Consider the following 27,162-nt stretch of genomic DNA (forward strand, 5'->3'; position numbering starts at 1 on the left):
AGTGGGAATGTAAAATGGCACAAGTACTTTGGAAAACAGTGTGTTAGCTCCTCAATATAGTAAACACAGACTTATCATATGACCCAGCAATTCCACTCCTAGGTTTATGCTCAAGAGAAATGAAGACATGTCCACACAGGAAATTTTACTCAAATGTATAAAAATACTCTAATTAGTAAAAAGAATACTGAAAAGTATGTAAGGTTTAGAGGTAGCTTAACTGTGAGATTCTAATTTAAACATTATATGTCAGATAAAATATCCTAAGAATTTTAAGAACTCTTAGAGAAGGTAATTTGCTCCTCAAATGAAAAATGTGCATTACTAAATTAGTCTGTGGTTTCAATCATCACTCAGATTTCAGATGGTGACAATATTTAAATAAACAATTAATTCTACAGTAAAAACTACAAGCCTGAATTGAGTTCTGCTGTTATTTTTATTGACTTTAGGAAGGAAATAGTCTCCTATTTACATCCAATCAGGGCCTTAAGCCTGGGCCTCACCTGAGGTGTGGCAGGTGGGTTCCTCTCAGTCCTTGGTTCATGTTAACAATGGAATGATCTGGACGTTTAATCCTTAATGTGCTGCACAGACTATTCCTAGACTCACACAGCACCAAGAGATGGGTTATGGACTTCAACACTGAGTCCATCGTACAGTCTAGCGTGAGCAGGTAGCGAGCAGCATGGAAGTGATTTCTTTGAAAATGGAAGGGTGTGTGCTGCATCTGCAGGCATGCCAACTCCAACCACCATTCTGAGATCTGACCAACAGTTCACTTCATCTTAAAGAAACCTGTCTAAACCTAGCCTTAGCCAGTTTTACAGAAAAATAGGACAAGCAACTCTAAAGCTATCTGTGCAGCAAAATCAGAGTTTGAGAAGATACTATATATTATCTTATAAAACCTTTAAAGACTAATTTAATATTTTTAATAGGGTGTGGTTTTTGTTTGGCTTGTTGATTATCTTTAATTCTTGAACTCTTTTCACTGAATTAAAAAAATTGTTGAGAAATCCTAGTATTTTCCTATAATTAAGGGGTAGCGGGTAGATTTAAAAACAGTAAGATCCAGAATCATTCAAATTAAAAGGTAAGCATCTGCTCCATTCTGACACATTCCTTGCTCTATATTTTTATTGAAATAAAACAGATTTCTCCTAGAACACTTGTTTTAAAAATGTTAAGATTACACAACTACATCTAATTCATTTTAAAATTAAACACACAGATGCATCTTTGAAATATCATCCTGAGCAAAGTAGGTCAGACAGAGAAGGTTAGAAGTCATATGATTTCACTAAGATGTCGAATATAAACCTGAAAGCAACAGATGAATGAGCAGGACAAAAAGACAAATGGAAACACATGGACATAGACAGCAGTGTGGTGGCTCCCAGAGGAAAGTGTGGGTAGTAAAAGGTAAATGAGTCGCCCTAACTGGTTTGGCTCAGTGGATAGAGCATCAGCCTGCGGACTAAAGGGTCCCAGGTTCGATTCCGGTCAAGGACATGTACCTTGGTTGCCGGCACATTCCCAGTAGGAGTGTGCAGGAGGCAGCTGATCAATGTTTCTCTCTCATTGATGTTTTTAACTCTCTATCCCTCTCCCTTCCTCTCTGTAAAAAAATCAATAAAAAATATATATTTTTTTAAAAAGGTAAATGAGTCAAATATATAGTAATGGAAGGAGACTTGACTTTGGGTGGTGAACACGATGCAATATACAGATGATGTACCTTAGAACCGCACATTTGAAACCTATATAATTTTATTAGCCAATACCACCCTTATAAATTTAATAAAAAATGGTGGACTTAAAACAGCAAATCTCTAAAGAATGTTTCTTAATACTCCTGTAATGAGAAAAAAATATAGTAACTAGAGAGTCCTTACTTCAGTATTTAGCTGTTATTAAGTCAGCTTGGTAAAGGGATCTGGCAAGTCATTATTAATTCTCACTTATTAGATTTCTTATATTCAACTCCAAAGCTAAGTATATTTAATAATCTGAGGCTCAATTAATGAATTAACAAAAGTTATGAGATAAATTATGTAGCTAGAAATAGCTTGTTTTAAATGTCGATCTATAGCAATAGCACTCATTTTGTTGGATAAAAAAATTTAGCAACTTTTTTAAATGTCTAATTCATCTTTACAAAAACAGTCTATTTTCATTATGGGGAAGGATGTGCGGATTTTAGATATTCGGGTTACTTGGTGGTCAACAGAACCTTGCACAGTATTTTCATTATACACTTTTTATTTAAATGTGGTTTATATAAATGAAAATAAGAATGACCATTGCCACTCACACAGAATGACTTAAAAGAACACCCAGCATGTCCACTCACCGTGGGGTGCTATCAGAGTTCTTCCATTCTCCTGACACCAACCAACAGGCTGGACGTAGGGACTATTTACATCACACCTGCAAAAACAGGATTCTATTTAGACCCCATATTATTCAAGGCCCGACAAATAATCCAAGAGTAATGAACATTCTGGATATAGAGAGATATCAAGGAAAATATTATTTCATAGCTAAAACATTAGTTTATAGCTAAAGAGAATTAGAAGTAATTTTAGTACTATATTTTGTAAGCTGAGTGACCCAGCTTCTCTTTTACATAACCTTCTTGAAATTTAAAAGTATAAAATAAAAAGCATTTGACTAAAACATGAACTTCCAGCAACATCCCCAAAGAATGGACATTTCAATAAACCTCTTCTACCACTTCTTGCTAGCAGCAAGGAAAAACATTAATAGGCCAGTCCAAATTTATGGACAGCCCAATCAGACTCCACATGACTACACATTTCTTTTTTCTCCTTTTCAAAGGATTCAGACTCCACTCCCTAAGACACAGACAGCAATTGATATTTACTCTGCTTCTTAGTTCAAGGAAGGAATCAAGGTATCCTTCTGAGGCTTGTTGGTTATTCAGGACATTCTATGAAGAAATGCTACTAAAATTATTTTGCCATGCCCTTTTCCATACGTCAGGTTTTTGCCTGGAAAACCCTTCTAACTCATGCAATGTTAGTTTAATGGCACTGTAGCATCTTCTCTGCTCCCACAGGCTTTCAAATAATTCACTCCATCCTCCCTGAATCTTTCCTTTGAAAAATATGACAGGGCGAGTTCAACATTTTCCAGGAAAAAATATTGCAAGTTCTTATCTTCCTCTTCACGAAAAATGCTTCCCTTACCAACTAGACAAAATGCAGCAAAGTGCCCTGAACTGGTCATATTATTTTGGATGGGGCCTCATTAGGCAACCTCTCGTGGAATGAAGGAAACATTTCTCGGGCTCAAATTCAACAATTTGTGTGGTAGTGAATTCCTGTTGTTCATAACTTCAAAAACAGTAAGAACAGCGACAATACTGGAATGAAAAGAAATTCTTAACACAAAACACAAACACACAAAAATAAAACACACAAAAATAAAACACACAATGGTGTCTCACCAGTAGTCGTAACTATCATCCCAATTGTCAAAATGCACTAGCAAGCGGTCTTCAACAATATCTGCTATGGTTGCCACACACACCAGTGAAGGGTTCTTCCTGTCGACAGCCTCCAGCTTCATTCCCACCTGAAATTCTTTAGGCATTGGTCCATTCTAACACAGCGCCAGAAAAAAACAGGACACCAAACAGGACAGAGCATGGTCAGAACTTCTATGATGTTTAGCATCAGAAAAGTCTACAGGGTCTCAACACTTCCCCTTCTGAATAAAGCCAGCAAATGCCAGTAAAAATAGCCCAACAAACTGTTAGGAAGCTTATATTCAGAACAAAGATAGAAAGATTAGCTTTTACACTGTGCTGTTCCTTTCTTTGTCCAGATAGGCTTAGTTCCCTTATCAGGGTCATTTTCCTTCTTCTTCAATTCTTACAGTAATTTGTATGAATTTTAAAATATGATGTTTACTGAATACAGTAGTATCAAATAATTTCCTCAGCTCCCCAGAGGCTTTGTTTCCAAATACCACTCTTTAGCACCAAAATTATTTACTTTGATCAGATCTGAAATTAGTGGCTTTTTCAATATTTAAGGAATACATGTAGTAACCCACAAATAAAATTATAGTTGAAATACCCAAATGTTCTTTATTATCTGCACATATTTTTAGTATTAAAAAAATACTAGAGACTATGATTTACAAAATATTAAAATGACAAAACCCCACTTTCATAAAACTATAATTAGCCAGCCCTGGGAATTAGAAAGTATATGTTCTATATCTCCTATATCTGGTGACTAGAAGAGGGTTTTCCTACTTCTTTACTATATATACTGACCCCTGAGTTTTGTTTTCCTTAAGCACCTTACATTTTTCAAAGCAATTTCACATTTCTTTCCTTGATACATTCTATGAACCATATAGAGAAACTGTATAACACTGATTTCAACATCAGGACACTGAAGCTTGGAAAAGCTGGGTAGGTGTCCTACACAGGGACTCGGCCCACAGGTGCAAGACTCTAGGCTTCCCACCCCTTTCCCTGATGTGTGGCCTCACTGCTGGGCCCATGGGCTCAGAGGAGGTAGGGCTGTGACTTATCCTCATTCTCTCCTTAAGACTTGGTAGATTGCTAGGGACATAGATGGTATGAGTATACTCTTCTCAAATTCTCATACACTTCTTGAATCTGTATAAAATGTTACCTTCATTGTCATTACACATAAATCCAACTAGGATGGGTACATTCAAAGTCTCTCTGGAGCATTTACTGGTCTCAAAACACCAAAACTAACTTTAAATGATTAACTCACAAAAAGCACAGGAAAAAAAAAACATTCTGAAAGGCATTTTAAATTTTAGAAGGCTTTAAATATAAAGTTTTCAACTCTCTCCATCCAATCAAAGTATTTAATTATATGTTTAAAGGGGATAAAAAGATATGCCTATAAGAAACTGACATATTAAGTGAAAAAAGGTCAACAGGAAGCTAGGAATTCTTTAAAAATTAAAGTACAACATAATATACACAGTGGGGCCTTGACTTACGAGTTTAATTCGTTCCGAGACCGAGCTCGTTAAGGAGCTCATTAACTCAAATCACTCTGTCAACTCAATGCAAAAAATCGGCCAAGAGACAGCTGGTATCTCAAAAAACTCATTAGTCAGGACACTCGTAAGTCAAGGCCCCACTGTAGTGGATATTTAAAAATTTAAGCTCAAAGAAAAATCTAATTTATACTGAGGGAGAAAATACTTACAGAACTTCTGTTTCTGAATAATTTCTTGGGAGCATTTTGGAATTTGCAGGCCTTCAAATAATTCATCCAAACAAATTTATCTTTTCTATAACCTAAAAAAAGTATAGATTATTCAAGATACCCACAAATGTAACCATGTGCATACTAAATATATAATTCTTATTCAGTCCTCTTCCAGAAATTAAATGTCCTTTAGCAGAACACAAAAAATTTAAATTAAAATCTCTAGGTTTTTTCAATGTTGTTGGTTATTTTTGTTTTTTGTTTTGTTTTGTTTTTTTTGTTATTTCTACAACTCTTTTCTTTAATTTAAATTCTTTATTGTTTAAAGTATTACATATGTCTCTTTTTTCCCCCATTGACCTCTCCCCGGCCTTTCCCGCCCCCAGCACATGCCCTCACCTTCCCTGGGGTGGGGGGGTGAGGGGAGTATGGTGGTGGTGGTGGTAAGAGATCTTTCAATGTTTTTTCATGCATAAACTTCAAAACTGTTGAGTTTGATTTCCCATCTACAAATTTTTAAAATTCATTAAGATAAGGAATTGGTACCCTGGTTGCTTGGCGGATGTCTCATATCCCATTAGGACTTTCCAAAATGGGAAAAGGAAGGAGACATATTATTATCTGCACATATTTTTAGTATTAAAAAATACTAAAGACAATGATTTACAAAATATTAAAATGACAAAACCCCACTTTCATAAAACTATAATTAGCCAGCCCTGGGAATTAGAAAGTATACGTTCTATATCTCCTATATCTGGTGACTAGAAGAGGGTTTTCCTACTTCTCTAGGTTTTCCTCATCACTCCAGAAGAAGCCATATCATCGAGGCCACCAGATGTCCTAGTGGTGCAATAATCCAGGTGCCAGACACTTGGTGTAAATTACAGAAATACCTTCACAATCCAAAGACCATCCAGCTTTCTGATCCATAGCTTTGTAGGCTCCCCTAAAAAAAATGCATCCTCCTCCCATCCATGTGCCCTAAAGTGGTTCACAGGGTGCTGGCCCAAAGAAAATGGGTTCTAGATCAGTATTATACTTAGAATAAAAGTCAAACTCCTTGAACAGCTTTCAAAGCCAGGCTGCATCTCCATTTCTCCTGGTTTCCCGCCTTCGCTGCTCTGTTCTAGCCACATTCATCTCCTTGTGATTCCTTAAGCACACTGACCCCAGGACATTTACTCTTGCTTTTGTCTCCAACAACTGCTCTTATCCATGCAGCCACATTGCTTTCTCTCTCCTTTCACCCACATATCTGTCAGATGCCACTTTCTCAGGCGTTTCCTCATCACACTAAGTCAGAGTGTCCCTGTGATGCTCTCTGACCTTCCACCCCCTCACTGCCTGACAATGAATCTTTGTCTTTGTTTATATTATACTCCCCCTCTAAAATGAAAACCCCATGAAGGCAGAGACTGTTTATCTTATTCAGTGCTATATCCCCAGTGCCTGCACAGAGTAAGGGCTCCAACAATACCTACCAAATGAATGAACCTACGGCCTGTTATCAGCTTCCGCGAAATCCAGCAATCTTAAGGGATTCTGCTGTTAGTCTCAGGGACAGATGCCAGAGGGGACCCTGAGTTGGTTACTAAGAATAAAATGACTATATACTAACTCCTGAAGTTTCCAGGGTCATCAAATCATCTAATATCAAAGAAGACTTTATACAGAAACTAGAAGCCCGATGCACAAAGATTCGTGCAAGAATGGGCCTTCCTTCCCCTGGCTGCCGGCACCACCTTCGCTCTGGCCGGAGCCACCTTTCTGCCTTGGCTCTGGCCCGGAGCTACCTTTCCGCCTTCCAACGCTGCCCAGAGGTCGGAGCGGCTGGGGCTGGGGGGAATGCCTGCGTCGTCGCCATGGCGATGACACAAGCCTCCTGCCCCACCCCCAGCTGCTCTTGGTGCCTGTGTATGCAAATTAACCCGCCATCTTTGTTGGGTTAATTTGCATACTCACTCCTGTTTGGCTGGTGGGCATCATGATGGTATGGTCAATTTGCATCTTTCTCTTTTATTAGTGTAGATTTATATGCAATGAAATGAGCCCATTGGCATTTCAACTGGTCAAATCCTCACCTCACTAGCACACAGCAAATAAAAATGGCTTCAGTCACATTAGACAGTCTTTATCTTTTGGTATAAAACAACAACAAAATCAGGTTATTGGCCCAAAGAAAACAGGTTCAATAAATATTTTTGGATCAGTGAAATATTTTCTCTTTCATATTTCCCTGTTTTCCTGTGATTTCTGTTGGAAACAGTGTCAGTGAATCAAGTTTCTCTGCACAATATCATTGACTGAGATTTCATTATTTTAGATATTTCATTTTAATCACAATTTAAGCATTAGTTTCTTTATTCCTCATAAAGTGTAATAAACTTTATGTAAAATAAAATGCTATCATAAGATTTTAATTCTGTTACCTAGTTGTTTTATCAGAATCTCTGACTCAAGCAGTCATTGATGCTTTTATTAAAAAGACATTTATTTCTAAGAATCATATCCTTACAGAATTACTCCTTTTTGATGACCAAACTTTCATTTCGAAAACCAAATCATACCAGGCTCTCATTATTCTTTCATGAAATGTTGTTAAAATAAAGCTGAAATAACCACTCACTCTCTTTCCATCCTTGCTTACCCTTAGGGATATGCAATTCGTGTTTGGTCTTTCCACACCACCCTATTGGATGAATGTCAGGGGAACCAGCATTGGTCCAAAAATCGTAGCAGCTTAAATAACCATCAAAATGAAGCCTTAGACGGTAACCACACACCTGCAAAATGGAATGTTTGCAATCATTCATTGTGTTATGTATTTAAAGTATACAAAACATTAACAAAATATTCATATATTCTGTCATTGCTATCAACATGTGAACCAATCCCTCCATCTAAATGTGTTTATATTATAGAACAAATTTATAGACAACATCTAAATAAGACAAAATACACTTGTCTTTCAAGTACCTAAAATTTTTTTCTGCAAAAAAATTTTCAATCTAGAAATATGAGGTCAATTTATACATCTATTCAATGAGTTTATTTATTAACTCAATACCTGTCAAATATTCCTTTCAGAAACCCCATCTCCTACTGTCTGGCTTGGAGTCATATCCCAAGACAGAGTAAGCTAAAGTACAAAGCAAAAGCCAAATGGATGTGGCCTTATTTAAACTCTAACATATAAATCCAGCATACTCAATAAAGGAAATAATAAAACAGTCTGAGAAATACATTCTCTAGACATGCTGTATAAGTTTAATAGTTATAATTAATCAGTAAATTAAGTGAACAGTGTTTTCTATATTTGATGCTATTAAAAATATACAGCTCTTTTATCAACATAGTAATATAAAATGTTTAGTAAATATGACATTTTATAAGCCATTTACTTTCATCAATGGCTCTTTATATAATTTTCACAAAATGCATATATTTATGGGAAATACATAGTTCATATGCATGGATATTTTTCATATGCATTTCTCATTAGTTTAGCTAAAACTTTAATAATTTTGTCTCCTTTAATGGACGAAAGCAACATTGTGGGATTCACTGATTATTATCAACCTCAGGTGAAAGCTATTTACCAATTAAATCAAGACTACCTGCTAAGGATGAAGAACTTACTAAAAAACCTAATCTTCAGAGGAAAAAAATCATTAAGAGACATATTTCACCCATCATTGACTAAAATAAAACCATAATGTACTGGAACTTGTTTAGAACAGAAAGTACCCAATTCATTATTCTCTAGAAAATTCTCTTCTATCACTTCACTGTGCATTTAGCTCAAAACGATAAAACCATCTCTTACCTCAGCTACAGAAAGTACACAAAATACAGATGGATGTCGGGGGTCAATGCCTTCTAATCTCATTCCAACCTGAAAACCATTTTCGTATTCTGGAAAGGATTGGTCCTGTGAGATTTCATGATATAACATTAGCCACTGAAATATATTCACATTTGATATTAAAACACTTGGTGTGGCTATACCTACAATCAGGAATTTACTGTACTATCTGGAAGCTCAGTACTAGAGCTAAAGATAGAAAGATGCTCTTATATACTTGACCCTGAAGGACAGTTTGATCATAATTATGTGCTTTGAAATAATTCATCTACAAAGTTTATGCCCCGTGAATTCCCCAATTATTCCTTTTGCTCATTTTTCATTAATGATTTGAAGAAGCTCTTCCTGTACTCTGGAAACAATCCTTTGTTGATTATAATATAACCTATCCCCAGTCTGTGACTTGGCTCTTCACTTTGTTTATGATGACTCTGTTGTGGAGAATTTTTTAAAATTTTAATGTATTAAAATATATCAATTATTTCCTATACAGGTTGTACAGTTAGCCTATGAAATCCCCAGCAACCCTGAACTTACACAGTGCTCTTTTAAAGTTGTGTTCTTCATATTTAAATGTACAATGCAACTGGAATTGACTTTTTCTATGGTGTGAGGTAGGGGTCTATTTTTTCATATGGAAAACAAAGTATTGAACAAAAATATTTTGAATAGTCCACTGATCTGTACAGTTATCTCTGTGATACATATTTTTGGTTCTCTTTTTTTTCCTTTTTATTCTGTTCACTGGCTTATCTGTTTATAATGAGTCTTTCTATTTAGAAAGCAATCTTCATCATGTTGAGTTTTATAATTCAGCAACTTGCTCCCCTCCACTTAATCCTATCATTTATCTGGCCAAGATGGTTTAAATTTTCACATAGACTAAAAAAATGCTGTGTCATGCTTATTTCTGTGTACCTTTTAATTCTTATTGCTATTGTAAATGAAATCTAATTCATAATAAACTTTCTAATTTGTTCCCATTCATTATTATTTAGTTTAGTACTGGTATTATTTCCCAGAACCTTGCTGAATTACTATTTGTTTTGAGGAGTTTCAAGCAAATTCAACATTACTAGTCAATTTATTCTTAATTGCAAATAAACTTACAAGTATACTAATGGAAAATGATTATTAAAATCTAATTCAAAGAGCTGCTTTCCAACCACTAATGGCATTACCATTTATTACTGCTTAACACATGAATGCCTATTTTTAAAGTAAAATTTATTCTTTTGAAGAACTCTTTGCATTTGGAAATGTCAAACTTAGAGTTGCAAGAACAAAACAGTAAAGAGAATACTTATAGCCTTTGCCAAGGCTTATTAGCATTCCACCTCATTTGCTTTACCATTTCCATTTGCTCCCTTGCTCTCGTGTCCATGTGTATACAGAAATAGATATGCATATACATGCACATATGATTTTTTCTGAATCATTTGAGGGTCCTTTACTCCTAAATACTAAATATTTTCCTTAAGAGCAGTATACCAGTATTCTCCCTATGAATAAAAACATTCTCTTACATAAAAATAGCTAATTTATCAGCCTCTGTAAATGTAATATTTACACAACACTTTGAACTAATCTTCCATTCATATTCAACTTTTTCTGATCTATCCAACAATGAACTTTATATCATGTTTCTCCATCCAGAATAAAATTCAGTGTAGGGTCAGATATTAAATTTAGTTGGTATGTCTCTTTAGTCTTCCTTAATCTGGAACATTCTCCATGGCATTTCTTTATCTTTTATAACATTGACATTTTTAAAGAACATAGTCTTTCCTCTCCTTCATTTTATTAAAATAGAAAGTTTCTCATTTTGGATTTGTCTGATGTTTCCTTCTGATTAGATTCATGTATACATTCTTTTGCCAGTATACTACATGGGTGATGATGTTTGTATCCTTTTCAGGATATCACATCGGCAGCCACATGATGATCATGTGTCTCCCCATTGGTGATGTTAATTTTGATCACACAACTACAGTGTTGTCCAGTTCCTTCACTATACAATCACATGCAGATCACACATACAAGTACATACACACATAAACATGCACACATATATGCAAATCTATGTACACATATGTATTTTTTGGAATCATAAGTTCAAACAGATTCATCTAATTTCAATCCATCCCCAAAGGGCTTGTTCTGCCTTTTTCTATCCATATTTGTATTTCCCCTCTAACAAGGTCAACACACTTACTCCTCTGCTAAATCCTATAGTATATCTATTATAGTTTCAGAATTGTTTTACCCACACTACTACAATAAATAAACCTACAAAAAGAGTTCAGGATTTGTTTGCAATTTTCCCTCTCTGCTTTTTTACAAATAACAAATGAGGTATATTCTCTTTCTTTCTTCAATGCAGTTATGGTATTCATTTGAAATAAAATGGAGTTCATTTGTTTCAATTTGCATTCAGTTCATAATGAATTATTTTTACATTTTAATATGCAGAATATTAACATGCTTCTAAAACTTAAAGCTATAGAAAAAGGCACTCAAAAAGTGTCTCTCCCTCCCATATCCTATCCACTCCATTCCACCTCTTGTGCATAACCAGTCTTGCTGATTTCTGGTTTAGCTTTCCTGGGTTTCTGCTAGTAAAAATAAGCAGCTATTTTTTTCTTCATTTTCTCTTCCTTCCTATAAAAGGTAGCATACTATATACGCTGTTTTCTTCTGAATGTCCCCTGAAAACCACTCTATGTCAGGTCACAACTGTTGTCCAGATTCTTTTTTTTTTTAGAGCTACATTGTACTCCACTGAGGGTGGGTACCATGGTTTACCTGCCCTTCTTCTATACTTGGGTGCATGCATTTTCATAGGGAGATGAAATTATTTTAAAATATTTATGAACTGGCTTGTAAAATGTCGTTAAAAACTTTCTTACATTCACAGATTATTTTAGAAGCTTCCAAGAAAAAAACTTAAAAGATGACAAAACCCAAAAATGAAATGGCAAGAATGAATGATTTCTCAGGAACATTTTATTTCTACAAAAGTAAATGTCATGTGTATGTTTAACTCTCCCAGCCTTCTTCTCACATCTACTATGTTTTCCAGCAGATTGTATTTAACAAGTTTTGTGTGACTACCTCCTGTCACTGCTTTGAATTTCTCAGTTAACTTCAAGAGCACCACACACATATGTATACATACACACAACACTGATAAGAAAGCAAAAGGGAAGGAGAAACCTCAAAGGGAGTATATTAATAATGTTGAAGGAAAATTTAAGAAGCTATAGAAATTGAGAGAACATTTTCATATTCTGACAAAACTGATGCAAAATTAGGGCCAGTATTATATTAGCAAACTATACCTTCTCATCACATATGAATGATAAATTCAAAACACTGGCAACAATTCATAGTCGGGAGTTAGAATGATCAGCATTAGCCTTGTCAGCCTTTCGAAATGGTTTCTCAATTGAGCATTTGGGACCCTTAAATAATGTTGCAAGGAACACTATATGGCTAGGACAGAGCATTCTTTTGGGGTTTCAAATAAAAAAAGAAAACATTCATTTTTAACAATCTGAAAGGCAACTTTTAGTGAGAAATATCACTGCCTTCATCCATCTCTTTTGTGTTAAATGGTTTATTAATAGGCAATTTAATGTGTGTTTTTTTCCTTTCTGAAAAGCTTATATTTTATAAAGATAATTGAGAGTTGTACTTATAAAATTATATTTTATGATGAAAGGAAACTGAAATCACACACTTAACACAAACAATAAGCTTATTAAATTCAGTCATAAGAAGCCATAAGGTTTGTAGACCTGAATAAAACTTTTAAGATAAAGGAACTCTAGCTCAGAGAGGTCAAGAGACTTTCTAAAGGTCACACAACCAGTTTAGCAGCAGAGTGTATCTAAGGACCCAAGTCTTCCTAAAGCCTTTGTTCCACATAAGGAGGCAGACATGGTTACAAAACAGGCAAAACAAAATGTGGCTCCAGGGCATGGAAGGCCAAAGGACATTGCCAAGGAAGCGCCATGTGCTCTTAGGTACAGAAGTTAAGGTGTTCTATTTTGCCTTGTTCCCCCCTCCTCCAAGAATAGTTGCAAAATAATGCTTTCTAGTATGAAATGGATAAATTTGTCACTAGTGAAAGAGAAGGATTATTTGAAGTTCCATACCTCAGAGCAAAAGCAGGTACAAATTATATACTATTATTTAAAAGTGAGTCAGAGCATTAGAAAAAGATATTAAAGCAAAGCAACATGCCAAGAGAAAAACAGACAGGCTATTGGCAAAATTCCTTTATGAAATACAATGCATAGGGGCACTCAGTATCACATGTGTGTGCCAGCAGGCCTTTGGTGCATGGGTGGACAAAGTCACAAATGTACAGCATGAACAGCTCTTTGACTCCTGATTGATAGATGTGGGAAATTCTGGACAGTTTACTTTGTTTATCATTGAACACCCCATTATAAGAACAGAGAGACTATACTTGCAATGATTATTTTTGAGCCATTACAGAGACCCCATAAGTTTCGGTGGCCATCATCACTAGCAGAGCATCAGTTAGATTTGTGTGTTACAGAAGAGTGTCAACATGCTCAGGGGAAGGCTCTATCTGAATGCCCATAGGCATTCGATTTTATTCATAAGCAAGAGTTGGCAGCCAACAATATTTTCCTGATTTTCATTCAATATTGAAATAAATGAAAAACTGGGCATGCAATGGGATCACAGCCACTGAGGCACATATTTTAGCATGCTATGCAAAAGACTGGGCAAGGCTGGGCCTCCGGTTTCCAAACCTTCATGTGATGGCTGTCAAAGAGACAGATGCTCAGATGGATTTAATATACAGACTAGAGGCCTGATGCACAAAATTTGTGCAAGAGTAGGCCTTCTTTCCCCTGGCTGCCAGTACCAACTTCTCTCTGGCACCCAGGACCCAGACTTCCCTCCAATCACCAGCAGGCACCCAGGACCTGGGCTTCCCTCACAGCCCCGGCTTCATCTGGAAGGTTGTCCAGAAGGACGACTGGTCTAATTAGCATATTATGCTTTTATTATTATAGATGTTAAAAACAAAATTTCTTATAACACCAAAAACCATCGCCATGAATTCAGTGACCTTCATAAATGGTTTATTTCAGAAACATATTTAGAATTTTAAGTGGTCTCAGTTTATATCTCCAGGGCTGAAAAGTCACAATTTTAAAGTGAAAAGAGAGATATAAGGAAGTCTTATAAACAAACTGTAAAAGAAACAGCTTGAGCATAGAGAATTTAACTCTTTGTCAATTTGATGATTTTCTTTACTCAATGTAAAAAATTTAAAAAAAAATCATGTTATTGGTAGCCTAAAACTAATTCAATTACTTTGGAAAGGAACATGAAGAAACTTTTCCTGAAACAAATACAACCAAAAAGAAAGCTAGGGATGCATTTGCAGCTCTCTCTAAAGTAGGAAGAATTAGCCTACCCAGTTTTGAGGGTGATTTTATTCTTGACTGGGCATTTGATGAAACAAAAGGAATCACAGTTTATGTTTGATCAGAATGATTAAACCAGGACAGTCCAGATCCATCTGAGGAACCACCAAACATTTACTTTCCTACTTGACAACCCATAGTGGATATAATTTTCTCCATAAACAGAAATGAAGAATAAGGAATGAGAAGTAATGGTTATGGAGCCTGAGCTATCCTCTATAAAGATGCCTTTTATCCACCAAGCATTTATGAAGCACTTAAATCTGGGCCAGATCCTGTTCTAAGCACTTAATAAGTATCAACTTACTAAATCATCATAAAAACTCTATGAAATAGGTGTTATTATGTACATTTTACAGACGATGAAACTAGGGCACAAGAGCTTATATAATGTGCCTGACACCACAATGTGTCTGGCTTTAGCATATAGCTTCTTAGTCACTCTGGTAGATTATGAAAGGTTAAGGGCAACACTCTCCCATGCACTTAGTAAAGACTTCATAAATTTTAAGCTTTTATTCTATAATTAAAACTTAGAGTGTGTAAGAAAAATAAGCCAGTCAGAGAAAGATAAATATCACATGATCTCACTCATATGTGGAATCTAATGAACAAACTGATGAACAAAATAGATCCAGAGATATAGAAGCATGGAACAGACTCACAAAGTTCACAGGGAAGCGGGGTGGTTAGGGGGACAGATTAACTGGAGGATTTATATGCATATACGCATAGTCCATGAACACAGAAATAGTGTGGTGAAGGGAGGGGCAAGTGCTGGGTAGAGAGGGTCAATGGGGAAAAAATGGGGGGCATTTATAATACTTTGAACAATAAAGATAAAATTTTAAAACAAATAGAGTGAGTTTTAAAAATATAGGTCTGAATATTGGTGGTCTGTGACTATAAATGATCCCCACATGCCAAAAGTTTGAAAACAGTGCTACAGAGAGTTTCATACCCACTTATATTGGAATTTAATATAAAATGAAGGTGGCATTGTAAGTCAGAAGAGTAAAGATAAATGGCATTAGGACATATGGCTATCCACTTGGAGAGAAAAATTGAATAATATTTCTATTACAATGGCATATATAAAAATAATTTTAGATGGAAAGCAAATAGACACAATACAATGGGATACAATGCAACTATTAAAAAGCAAGACACAGACCTAGATCTGCTCAGGTGGCATCATAGCCATGATATATTGATAAACATAAAGCGAATGTTAGTCCAGTAAAACACAACTATTTATCTGAACATTACTCACATATCTATATAACAACATTTATACAGATCTGGAAATATACACATCAAATTATTTTGAGTAGTTCAGCTAGAAAAGGGAACCTGCAGAGAGAAAGCTTTTTTATTTTTATACTCTTCTGTCTCGTTAAAAAATTTTAATAGCATTGTATTTTTATAAAAAAAATCAACACACTATCAAGTGATGATGATGCTAGGCAAATAGGCAGGACACAGGTCACAAGAAGCCTTATATGTCTTAAGGGCCTTTCCATTCATTCTTAGTTGATGAAACTCTAGGAAAAGATTTTAAGCATAGGGAAGAAAAACATTCTTGCATTTTATAAAGATTGTATTACTGGCAGTGTGGAGAATTAATTAGAAAAGTAGCAAGATTTGAAATAGGAAAAATGGTTAAAGAGGCTATTAATATCTCTATATATAAAAGCCTAAGCGACCATTAGGACCAGTCGCTATAATGTTCACAGGAGGTGCCCCTGGTGGTCAGTACACTCCCACAGCAGGAGCGCTATTCAGCCAGAAGCCAGGCTCACAGCTGGCCAGTACAGCTGCAGTAGCAAAAGCCTTTCCCTCCTCCACAGCAGCGCTACAGAGCAGCAGTGGCAGCAGGCACAGAGGGGCCATGATGAGCAGCAGCTGCATAGCGCTCGGCCCTGGCTTGGGCTCCTCCGCAGCTGCCTGCTGCTTCATGCACTGCTACATCTCCAGAGGGGTACCAAATTGCAAGAGGGCGCAGGCCAGGCTGAGGGACCTGACTGGTGCATGAATCTGTGCACTGGGCCTCTAGTCTACCAATAATTGAGAGCTTCTCATATGCTATGTACAGCATCTAACTCAGCTTACTAAGCCTTAAAATTCCTTGTATTTGAACTATTACAATCTCCATTTCACATATGAAGAAGCAGGTTCAGAGGAGATCACAAATGTCCCCATTACACAGCTAGTCAATAAAACCTAGAATTTGAATTCAAACCCTGCTTAACTGAAAATGTACATTACATTCCAAAATGCTGCAATAGCCTGGATGAATAATAATAAGCACCTCAATCAATGCAGAAAAGCTAGAATGGAGGGAAGAGATTCAATAGCTTTTTAGGAGGTAAAATGGGCAATAGCTGATAACTGGCTGGATGCAGAAGACGAAGAAGGCAGGGAGTTTAAACTGACACCCACTTTCAGGCTTGGGAAAAATTTCCAAATTTCCCATAATGTGATCACTTTACTTTTATCATGTTATCAATATATACTAATTCTTTCAAGGACTTTATGGACAGCTCATTAACAACTACATTTCTGTACATACTTTTCAAGTCAATCTTTCTGATGCATTACTACAGCTTCAATGTTTTCCCAGGTCTCTTGCAATGAATCTTTCATCATAAATGTCTATTCACTGCAAAATATTGGCAAACTATGAGAGGTTATGAAATCCTTCTTTGCTTTTCCATAAGATGCTTTATGATTTTCACCTGAGCTAACAGTGCGATATATCAAGAATATTGGAAACCCTTCTAGTTTTCTCTTATTGTAATCACAGAGAAAATGGAGGACTTGAAATATATATATATATATATATGTATATATATATATATATATGTAATATTATGTATATAATATATATTATATATATAATACACACACAGCACATATCACTCACATGTATACACTTTTTAAAATTTCCTGTTTAAACTATACCTTAATGTATCTGTTTTTAATGATGAAGCAGGAGTGGGATCCATGATTTCTTCAGAGATTGCAGAAACCTCATTAATTTCATATAAAATTTGCATGCAAATGGATATAAACACCTCTCTAAGGAGATTAGCGATAACTTTCATTAGATGTTCAAAAGGGGCTAAAACCTAGAAAAAGAATAAGAGCCACGTGGCCATTCCTTCAGGGAATCTGTCATCAATCAACCCACTGACTACATAACATATGTAGGAGATTTCAATAAGCAGAACACAGCAGTTCCCAGCAGCTCTTCACCATGGATACACAGGCCAGGCAGGAAGGCATGTCCAAATTCGGCTTTTGCCAAGTGACACCTATTTTTGCCATTTGTTAAGCTAATGGGAAGAAATCATCACCTAAATAATTAAATATAAAACCCTGCAAAGCTTTAGTTAACATGGCAGCTAGGGAAGGCTGATTCTGTATTTTTAAATGCTCATTTTAGGGAGTACTTCCTTGTTATTTTGAACAATTTTAATAAAGTAATTCTGAATCCCAAACTACTACCAAGATTATACCAAGGAGCATCCTACAAATAGAGAACAAAAAATTCATGGCACAACAGAGTATACATTAGCAAGTTAGTGAATGTAATCCCTCCTGTTATTTCAAAATCTATTCTACTACAACCTCGGATTCAAAAATTCTCATTTCCCCAGAACTTACTGACCTACTGATAGTAAGAATTTGGCAACAGATAGATAGAAAGACTATATATACATTTGTGTGTGTGTGTATATATCTCCAGTCACCATAACCTAACCACTGACTGAATTATAGTCTCAAAAACAAAAATAGCACGTTCTAGAATGGGTGAAATACTGTCGAATTCAGGAAGCTTTACACCAACAAAGATCTCATGAACAAAGAGAAATAGCCCACGCAGTATAAAATAAAAAACTGCATAGAAAGAACTTTTTAAAAATAACTTCAAATGTTGTCTGATAAATCACTGGCTATCACTGAGCAGATTTCACAAAGCCTCTGAGTCCAGCATCTAAAACACTGAACCCACTATTTTTCCCAAAGGTCTAAACCCTCCCAGGGAAAAAAGACAAGGATACTTCTAATATAAATTTCCTTTAACTAAAGAAGAAAGGCTGTGGAAATTGTCTCTCCTTGATTATGAATTTCACTATTTTCTTCTTTTAATTTCTTTTCCTCTGAACAGCTCTGAACTGGCATTCAGCTTCCAGCTGGCACTGCAAATAATCAGCCTTTCCAGGGACTGCAAGCCCCTCCTGAGAAGGAAAGAGCCACCCTGATCTGCTGTCGGCTCCATACTTCAAATCTGCTAAACCATCGCACAGCCCCCTGGCACTCCGAGTCACACCATTTCAGAGAAGGGGAAAGTCTCCGAGCCATAAGATCAGATGTATCTTCAGTTTTTCCCCAAACTTACAGCTTTAGAGAATATGAGAAGTAAACATGAATGGGAATCCACTCTGTTCTTCAGGATCCCAGCAATTAATCAGCTGAATGACTGCACATTGTAAGGCCACATTCTAGTTTTAAAACACACTTCCTTCTCTGCCCTCAATATAATTTGTAATTTAACCCCCAGCCAAACATCTAAATAAAATACACACAGTATTTAAAAAAAAAAAAAATATATATATATATATATATATATATATATATCTCACAGGAAGAATGTTAAACATCCATGAAGTTATCTTAAAAGTGGAGGCAAGAAAATACATAGAGAGGACAAAAGCCAACAAAGAAGCAAACAAACAGGCAAATAAAAAGTGAATACAGACTGAAGCTATATTTGATTCTCAGCCTATTAAAATTTATAGTATAATGAGGAATATCATTTATGCAACCACTAAGAAAGCCATGCATGATGATCATGTGGCTCATGACTAATATTTAAAGTATTGTCTAAGGATCTATATTAAAACTAAGATAATGTTCTCAGCCATTATTAAGTAATTTGGAAGCATGTTCAAAACACAAATAGCTTGACATCTGACTGAATTATTATGGTAGGAAAGGTTGTAGATGTCTCCCATAGTTTTATAAGGGATTATAACAAACATGAATTTTCATAGCAGCATCTTTCGCACCTGCAGAGATAAGTACAAATCCAGACTTTATAAAAAAACAAAATAGGGGGGGGGGTCCAAATTCTAGTTGATGTACTGGTGTATTTAGAAAAAAATAGATTTTTAAAAATAAAATTCAGGTCTGGATGCAGAAGTTACATTTACTAATAGAAAGAGAGAGTGAGCCATTCCTTTCTTTTTTATTTTAAGTAAGGAAGATTAAGAGAACAAGAATGTGTTCAAATAAGGTTCTCTTCCATCTTGGTCAATTTAAAAGGTAAAACCAGGAAGGTGTCTTTGTTCCCCAAGTATTTGTGCCCCTTCTAAAAATAATGCTCCCCGGTCATCCTACAGATGGCTGGAATTTCCTTATCAGGACACAAAGTATTTCTTTCCCAAATCATAATAGATTATAATAGATTTTTTAAAAATATATTTTATTGATTTTTTACAGAGAAGAAGGAAGAAGGACAGAGAGTTAGAAACATGGATGAGAGAAAAACATTGATCAGCTGCCTCCTACACGCCCCCTACTGGGGATGTGCCTGCAACCACGGTACATGCCCTTGACCGGAATCGAACCTGGGACCCTTTGAGTCCGAAGGCCGACACTCTATCCACTGAGCCAAATCAGTTCAGCAGATTATAATAGATTTTAATGGGGGAAGAAAGAGTAAGACACAAGAACAAGTAAGGGATGTCACCAGTGGTCGGCAAACTGTGGCTCAGCAAACTGCGGCTCGCGAGCCACATGTGGCTCTTTGACCCCTTGAGTGTGGCTCTTCCACAAAATACCGACTTCTGCGCATGGGCCACGAAGTTTCAATCGCACTGTACGTGTGCGCCTGCACGTGGTATTTTGTGGAAGAGCCACACTCACGGGGCCAAAGAGCCGCATGTGGCTCGCGAGCCGCAGTTTGCCGACCACGGTCCTAGACTAAGATATCACTGAAAGTAGCAGGGGAGGAAAAGTAGAAACAACGAAGTCTGTATAACAATTTTGCTTTGTTTTAGGAGAGGAAAAGAGTAAAATGGGAAAATGTTTTTGTTTTCATCTTAAAGAAAGTAAGTTATAAACTCTGAAAGCAGGAGTAATAACATTACAATGAGACAATGAAAGATTTGTAAAGCCAATGTCTGCCACTTTAAGATACCAGATGAAGCTCAATGATGGGTGACTTTCTAACTGGGCACTCCCCCTGAAGTACAGAAGAACACAAAATCAAGATCAACATTCCTTCAGTTGGCAGGTCACAGGCAGGAACTTGACTGTGGTCAAACCAAGGCAAGTCCTGACAACAGTGAAGTTTAGTGAGACCTGGGCCTGGCTAGTATTCTGAATGAAAATCACCAAGAAGGGCCGAGAGAAGGTTTGCCAATTTCAGTTAAATAAACTAAGGGTCAGAGAAGTGCATCATAGAATCCTTCTTCTATAAAGTGAGCGGAAGGTAGCTGGAAGGATTTAGTGAGGCAGCATATGTAAAAGCACCAAGCCAATAATAGGTGCTAAAAATGTACCTCTTCCCAGAGAACCACAGAGCAGGAAGGAATTAAAAACAAAAAAAGGAAACCCCGTTAGTCTTCAAGGAGATTATAATTCTACCAAGAAACAAAATGCACCTACAGGTAATCACACAGAATGGCCTAAAAATTAATAATAAAAAATGTTAAATACAAAAGTGGTAAACAGACCCGCAATTGACAAAGATCATTATGACAATAATGTACAGGCAAGGTTAAAGGTGGAGCCAGCCTGGACAGAGAGAGACCATTTAAGAAACTCTTGCTATAATTTATATGAAAAAATAAAGCCAGGACTTACTCCTAAATTAAGGCCACAGTGATAAGGACAGAGAGTAGAAACTGAAGAATTAAGAGGTAAAAGGAGCAGACTAGATGGTCAAACATAGAGCAAAGAGAGAGAAAAGACTCAAGCTGGCCACAGGGGACTAGTAAAGAAGGCCATTCCCAGGGACAAGGAGCCCAGGACAAGGAGGCTGAGAAGATGAATCTGGTTTGGATGCTCTGAGTGTTAAGAGCTATGTGGCATCCAGGTGAGGAGGAAGACCAAGAGAAAGATCAGGAGGTTAGGAACATTGTGTCTGGGTGGAATGGAAGTTAAGGAGGTAGAGGAGACAGCCAGAGAGCCATGCAGAAAAGGGCCCTATGATTAAATCATAGCCAATGTAAAGGACTTTTAGAAGAGCATGGCAAGGAGTGGCTAGGTAGAAGCAAAATCAGAAGCTTATTTTGACAGAGTTCTGGAATGGAGTGAGAGTAAGATGCAGCCTAATAGGCTTTGATATCATGGAGTCACTTCCATGGGCGCAGTTTCAGGCAATGGTGGGAGAAAAGGCCAGGTTGTAGCAGTTGGAGTAGGAAAAGGTTAGAAAAATAAAGAAAAGAGAAAAACAAAATGCAGCCTAAAATTTCAAGAAGCTGGACTGGAGTAAGGAGATGAGTTAGAGAGGAAAATGCAGAATAAAGGGGCAGTATTTTTTTTCTTAAAAATGGAATAGACTTAAGCATGTTTGTGTTCTAAATGGAAAGGCTCAGAAGAGAAGCAGAGTTAACTTACAATCAGGACATGAGATTACTGATGACTGAGATCTCTAGACAAGAAGAAATGAGAACAATCCAGAGCACAGGTAAAGAGATGAGGACAGGTGGAGGGCACTACTTCTAGTACAACAGGGACGGGTGAGGGTAAGTGTGGTGAGTGAGGTTTGCAGGAAGAGGGTCCCACCTAATCCATTAAGGAAGTGGCAGGAGTGAATAACTACCTTCTGCTGGGAGTGAAAGAAATGGCTTAGAGAACTGCCCTCCTAGGAAACAGGGAACACGCAGCCCGTCAACCCAGAAGGATGACCGGGAACTGCCCAGCTTGGCAGAAACTATGGATTTGCAGGGCTACCAATTTGTAAGGCTTTGAGGTTCTTCTCCAGCAGTGTTTGGTGGCCTCAGTACAGAAGTTTAAAGCAAACATGATTCACCCAGAGCTAACATATAGGCAGGCATATATTAGGAAAAGATGACAGGACCACAAGGGAGTTGAAAATCCTGACAAAAGAATGGCTGAAATGAGAGAACCAGGGGGCTTAGACTGGCTAGGGCAGATGTGAAGTGAGAAGGGAGAAAAAGGAAGAATTTAACTACAAGTGTTAATTAAAAGAAAAACTGGTGCCATGGAATGACAGTTGACAAGATTAGATGATGAAATCTAGAGTTCAATATTACAGAAGAGGTTCAATTTTGATTTATACAAGTGAGGCCATGGAGCAGATGGACTGAATTGAAAGGAAGTTCAGGTCCCTGGTGGAGGCACTCAGGGCACTAGGGAATCACGTACTCAAGGCACTATGTGACCAATGGAATGTCCAAGGATGGACAACAGGATTGGGGGCATGAGGAAGGTGGCAGGGAAGAGGGAAGGCACAGGAGGGTAGTTGTGTGAGCGCGCGCACACACACACACGCGCACACACACATACACACACACATACATACACATACACACACACACACACGTAAGTAGCAAAAATGGAAAAAGTTGTGATGAGATGGCATAAACCTCAGTGGGGAGGGTGCTGAGTGTGGCCATGAAAGGAAAGCTACTAGAATGCTAGGCCTGCAAGCCATATAAGGCTAATGAAATCATTTGGTCTGGCCCTGCCAAGGCATTAGGGGTGAGCTAATTAAATGTTTGACCAAATATAGCAGGCTAATTTTTAAGCTGATAATTTTGTATGGCCCCCAAATGATGTTATAAATACCCAAATGGCCTTTGGCAGAAAAAAAGTTCCCCATCCCTGCTTAGAGGATGGAGAAGCGGGTCTGGTAGAGGGGACAGTGGACTCTCAGGCAGCAAAGGGGGTGGAAAGGAGCAGGTGTGCATTCTGGCTGGAGAAAGGAAGGACCAATATGTTGAGCTGTTGAGGGCACTACATTTGTTCAGCTACTGTTACCTTCCCAGGGTGAAGGACATCAATGACCAGGTGGGGTGGGGATTGCAGAAGTCACAGGAGGAAGAGGTTCCATGAGCAGTCACTCAGGCCAAAGGCAGAGACAGACCAGCACCGCCAATGGAAAGGGGATGATACTTGTGGGTCAGCAGAATAGTGGCCCCCCAAAATGTCCATGTCCTAATCCCTGAGCCTGTGAATATTTTCTCTCATGGCAAAAAGAATTGTGCAGATGTGATTAAGTAAAGAATCTCGAGATGGAGAGGCCACCTTAACTTCTGTACCCAATGTCATCACAAGGGTTCCTCTAAATGGGAGGCAGAAGGATCAGAAAAGGAGACGAGATGATAAAAACTGAAGTTGGAATGATGTGGGCCAAAGAACATAGGTGGCCCTAGAAGCGAGAAAAGGCAAGGAAACAGATTCTTGCCTACAGCCTGCAGAAGGAACACAGCCTTGCTGACCCTAATCTCATCGAGTGACAACAAGGTGGGGTAGCAGGGACCTGACTCAAGCAGGAATTACAGTTCTTAAAACCTTCTACCACAGTTGACCTCTACCCTGCCCTCTACTCTACACAGAAGCCCTGAGGAGGTTCTCAAGCTTCAGATTTCCAGGCTCTACCCCTGAGGTTCCAATCTGGTAGGTCTCAGCAATACCCACACATCTGTGTTTTCCAACGTTCCACAAAGGTATGTGACATGGAGAGGATAGTTAGCATTTTTTAAATGTGAGGTGCCTGCACTTGGTTTCGTTTTCCCTGTTTGTGCCACCTCTTCTGCCTATTCTATTACATGTCCAGGATTACAATTATTAGGCCTTTCACAGAATAAAAAGTACTAGATGTAACTCAACAGGTATCATGGAAAGTAAAGCAAATAAAAAGTATTAGCTTCTCATTGCTAGCTAAAGTGCAATAATATAATGATGCAAATCTGACATAATTTTTAAATATAAATTGTCTTTTTTTAAAAAGGATTCAAAATTTTTATATAGGATTGGAAATTCCTAAATAAAGACTTTCAACAAAATTATGTAATAATCTCTGAGTTTTGGTGGAAGGGAAAGGGAAAAACAGTCTGCTATCAATTATAGTTCCCTTGCCTTTTTTTAGGAGTCTTAGAAGTCACTAATTATAATATATTAAATATCTACATCATGGCTTTGTGGAAGAAGTCACTATGCTGTGGACTGTGTTATCCATTTTAAAAATTACTCATTAAAATATGTATTGAGTACATATTTTACCATGTACTAGGTATTGTGCAAAACTTTGGAAATTCAGAGATATATTAGACAAAGTCTCTCCATCCTAATGAGAGACTAGAGTTAGAAAATTATCATCCAGGCAATGATTGAATTGTATATAGAATTCTGAGGCCAGAGAATGCTTCCCTGACATCTTGGGGGTGGGGGTGGTGGTAGTTGTTCAGTAAAGCTTCTTAGAGGAAGGACAGATGAATCTTGAATGATAGGAAGGGATTAGCTCAGTGAAGATGGTAAGCAGAGGGACTGGGAGTAGAGAGGAGGAAAGGAGAGAGCTGCAAGTGCACTAGAAAGCTGTGTGGTGAGAGAATAAAGCTTATTCTGGACATTGCTAGTATTGTTCATCAGGTAAAAGACTTACATACTATAAATTAAATTGTCCCTGAAATACTAAAAACACAAACTGTGAAGAATAGGGCAACAGAAGGTTGGGTATCTAGGTAAAGATGATCCCCTGAAGCTGCATGCCCCCTGTGCCAGGAGTCACTTTGTCAAGTTCTGGGCATCTTCACAGTCAGGTAGGACATGATGTAGGTGTCTCACTATCTCCTCTAACATGTTGCCTGACCTACCACCTCCAAGCAACATATCAAAACAGATCCCTGTAGCTTGATTCTTGGGTGAAAGTGCAAGTAATACCAACTAATAAAAGACTAACACTTATTGAGGGTTTACCTTGTGCATGTTGCATCCCATGTACAATTTATTTAATCCTTCAACAACCCAAGGAGGTGGGTATGGCACTTTCCCTACTTTATGGATGAGGAAACTGAGCACGGAGAAGTGACTGGCTTGTCCAAGGACTGGGAGCTGGTAGGTAATGGCACCCAGGAGCCCAGCTCTGCAGCACACACTCTGAAACACTGAGGCTATGATTAGCTTTGTTTTGCCACTTTCCAGCAGCTACAAATCTGAAAAGTTGGTGTACTCTCTAGGCAAACAGTTTAATTCTAACTAATTCGCTTAAGTGTTGATTCCTTATAAAAATATAAGACCTTCAGTAGTTCACCTGGGAAAACAGTTCAACAGGTGCTGCTACAGCCTTCTGTTCTTTCAAGTACTGCCCCCAAGACCACGTGTCCTGTGCAGCCGCTGAAGGGACTGGGGAAAAACAAAACCAAAAAACAATTACTTTTCTTGAAACAATTAGTGACAGAAAAATAATGAAATTTGAAGATAAACCCAAGAAGCAGGCAAATTAATTAAATTGGTAATCACAAGACCCAGTAACGAAAAAGAACCTTCTCTCTCATTTTCTGTGAGCATTGAGTAAAGTCATCTAACTATCCCATATTCAGCTTTTCCTGTTTTAGAACAGGCTTATGAATATAGCCTACCCCAAGGAGACTGGTGGGGAACACTGTACACAGGGACCCTCTTACTCTTCATGAAAGAGTGAACAGGTACAGGTTCTCTACAAGATGATTTGGTTAATTTTAAGGTGAATGACTTGAGAACTTCTTTTATCATCTCCTTTAACTTTTACCTCTTTTTTGGTGTGAATGCCAATTAGTGGGACCTGTCAGAAGGCAATGTGGAATATATGTCAAAAGCCTTACAAATTATTCATAACTTGGAACCAGCAATTCTTCTAGATATTTGTCTTAATACAATTACAGTGGATGTGTCCAAGGCACAAACACAAAAGTTTTTACCCTAGAGCTCTTTATAATAATGAGAAACAAACTAAAGGCCCACTAAGAGGGGGTTATTAAATGCATGCATAGACATGTTATTTTAGGAACTGGCTGTAAAGTTACATTATAGCACACTGTTAATGGCAGAGGAAGGCTATGTAAGTGGAGGCGGGGAGCAATTTTAGAAAACAAAATGACCCTTTTGTGTAAAATATGTAGTGGAAATAGAAAGAGTATAATTATATAAATCTAAATCTTAAATGAAGTCATCTTTATGTACCAGGATTATAAAAAATGTCTTTCTAATTTTCTTTATCTTCCCGCTTTCCAAATTTTCTAGATGAATACCTATTCTTTGTAATTCAATAACATATCATCTTTAAATAATAAAAATTGGGCAAAAAGGACTAATAATTGTTTTAAGTTTATAATCTATGCCCCAGTAACTCCTCCTCTAAGATTATTACATGCTAAGAAAGTAGTCATGATAAAACTTAATAGTAAAATGTACATAAAATTATTATAGCAAAAATGCAAAAAAATTAATATGGAAGAAAGGTTAAATAAACTATGGTACATATATGTATGATTATGAAGTTACAAACATGCATATTTTCAAATAAAATATCTTGAGAAATTTTTGTGATGAGTAAAAATCAAAGTAA

At 37.1% G+C, this 27,162-nt stretch overlaps 1 protein-coding gene across 1 annotated transcript in view; it reads right to left on the reverse strand.

Annotated features, from left to right (window-relative positions):
- Positions 1-27,162, reverse strand: part of L3MBTL4 (L3MBTL histone methyl-lysine binding protein 4) — a 258,313-nt gene that overhangs the window by 195,027 nt on the left and 36,124 nt on the right. Inside the window, exons 4-9 of the mRNA XM_070421567.1 lie at positions 25,870-25,961; positions 9,067-9,171; positions 7,888-8,023; positions 5,235-5,326; positions 3,476-3,630; positions 2,357-2,433 (exon numbers count right to left, since the gene is read on the reverse strand). Of these exons, the coding sequence (XP_070277668.1) occupies positions 2,357-2,433; positions 3,476-3,630; positions 5,235-5,326; positions 7,888-8,023; positions 9,067-9,171; positions 25,870-25,961 (657 nt within the window). The remainder of the gene's footprint in view (positions 1-2,356; positions 2,434-3,475; positions 3,631-5,234; positions 5,327-7,887; positions 8,024-9,066; positions 9,172-25,869; positions 25,962-27,162) is intronic.

The sequence above is a fragment of the Myotis yumanensis genome, unplaced genomic scaffold (genome assembly GCF_028538775.1).
Source record: "Myotis yumanensis isolate MYYU_CA2020_CCGP unplaced genomic scaffold, mMyoYum1.0.hap1 SCAF_7, whole genome shotgun sequence".
In the NCBI taxonomy this organism is placed as follows: domain Eukaryota; kingdom Metazoa; phylum Chordata; class Mammalia; order Chiroptera; family Vespertilionidae; genus Myotis; species Myotis yumanensis.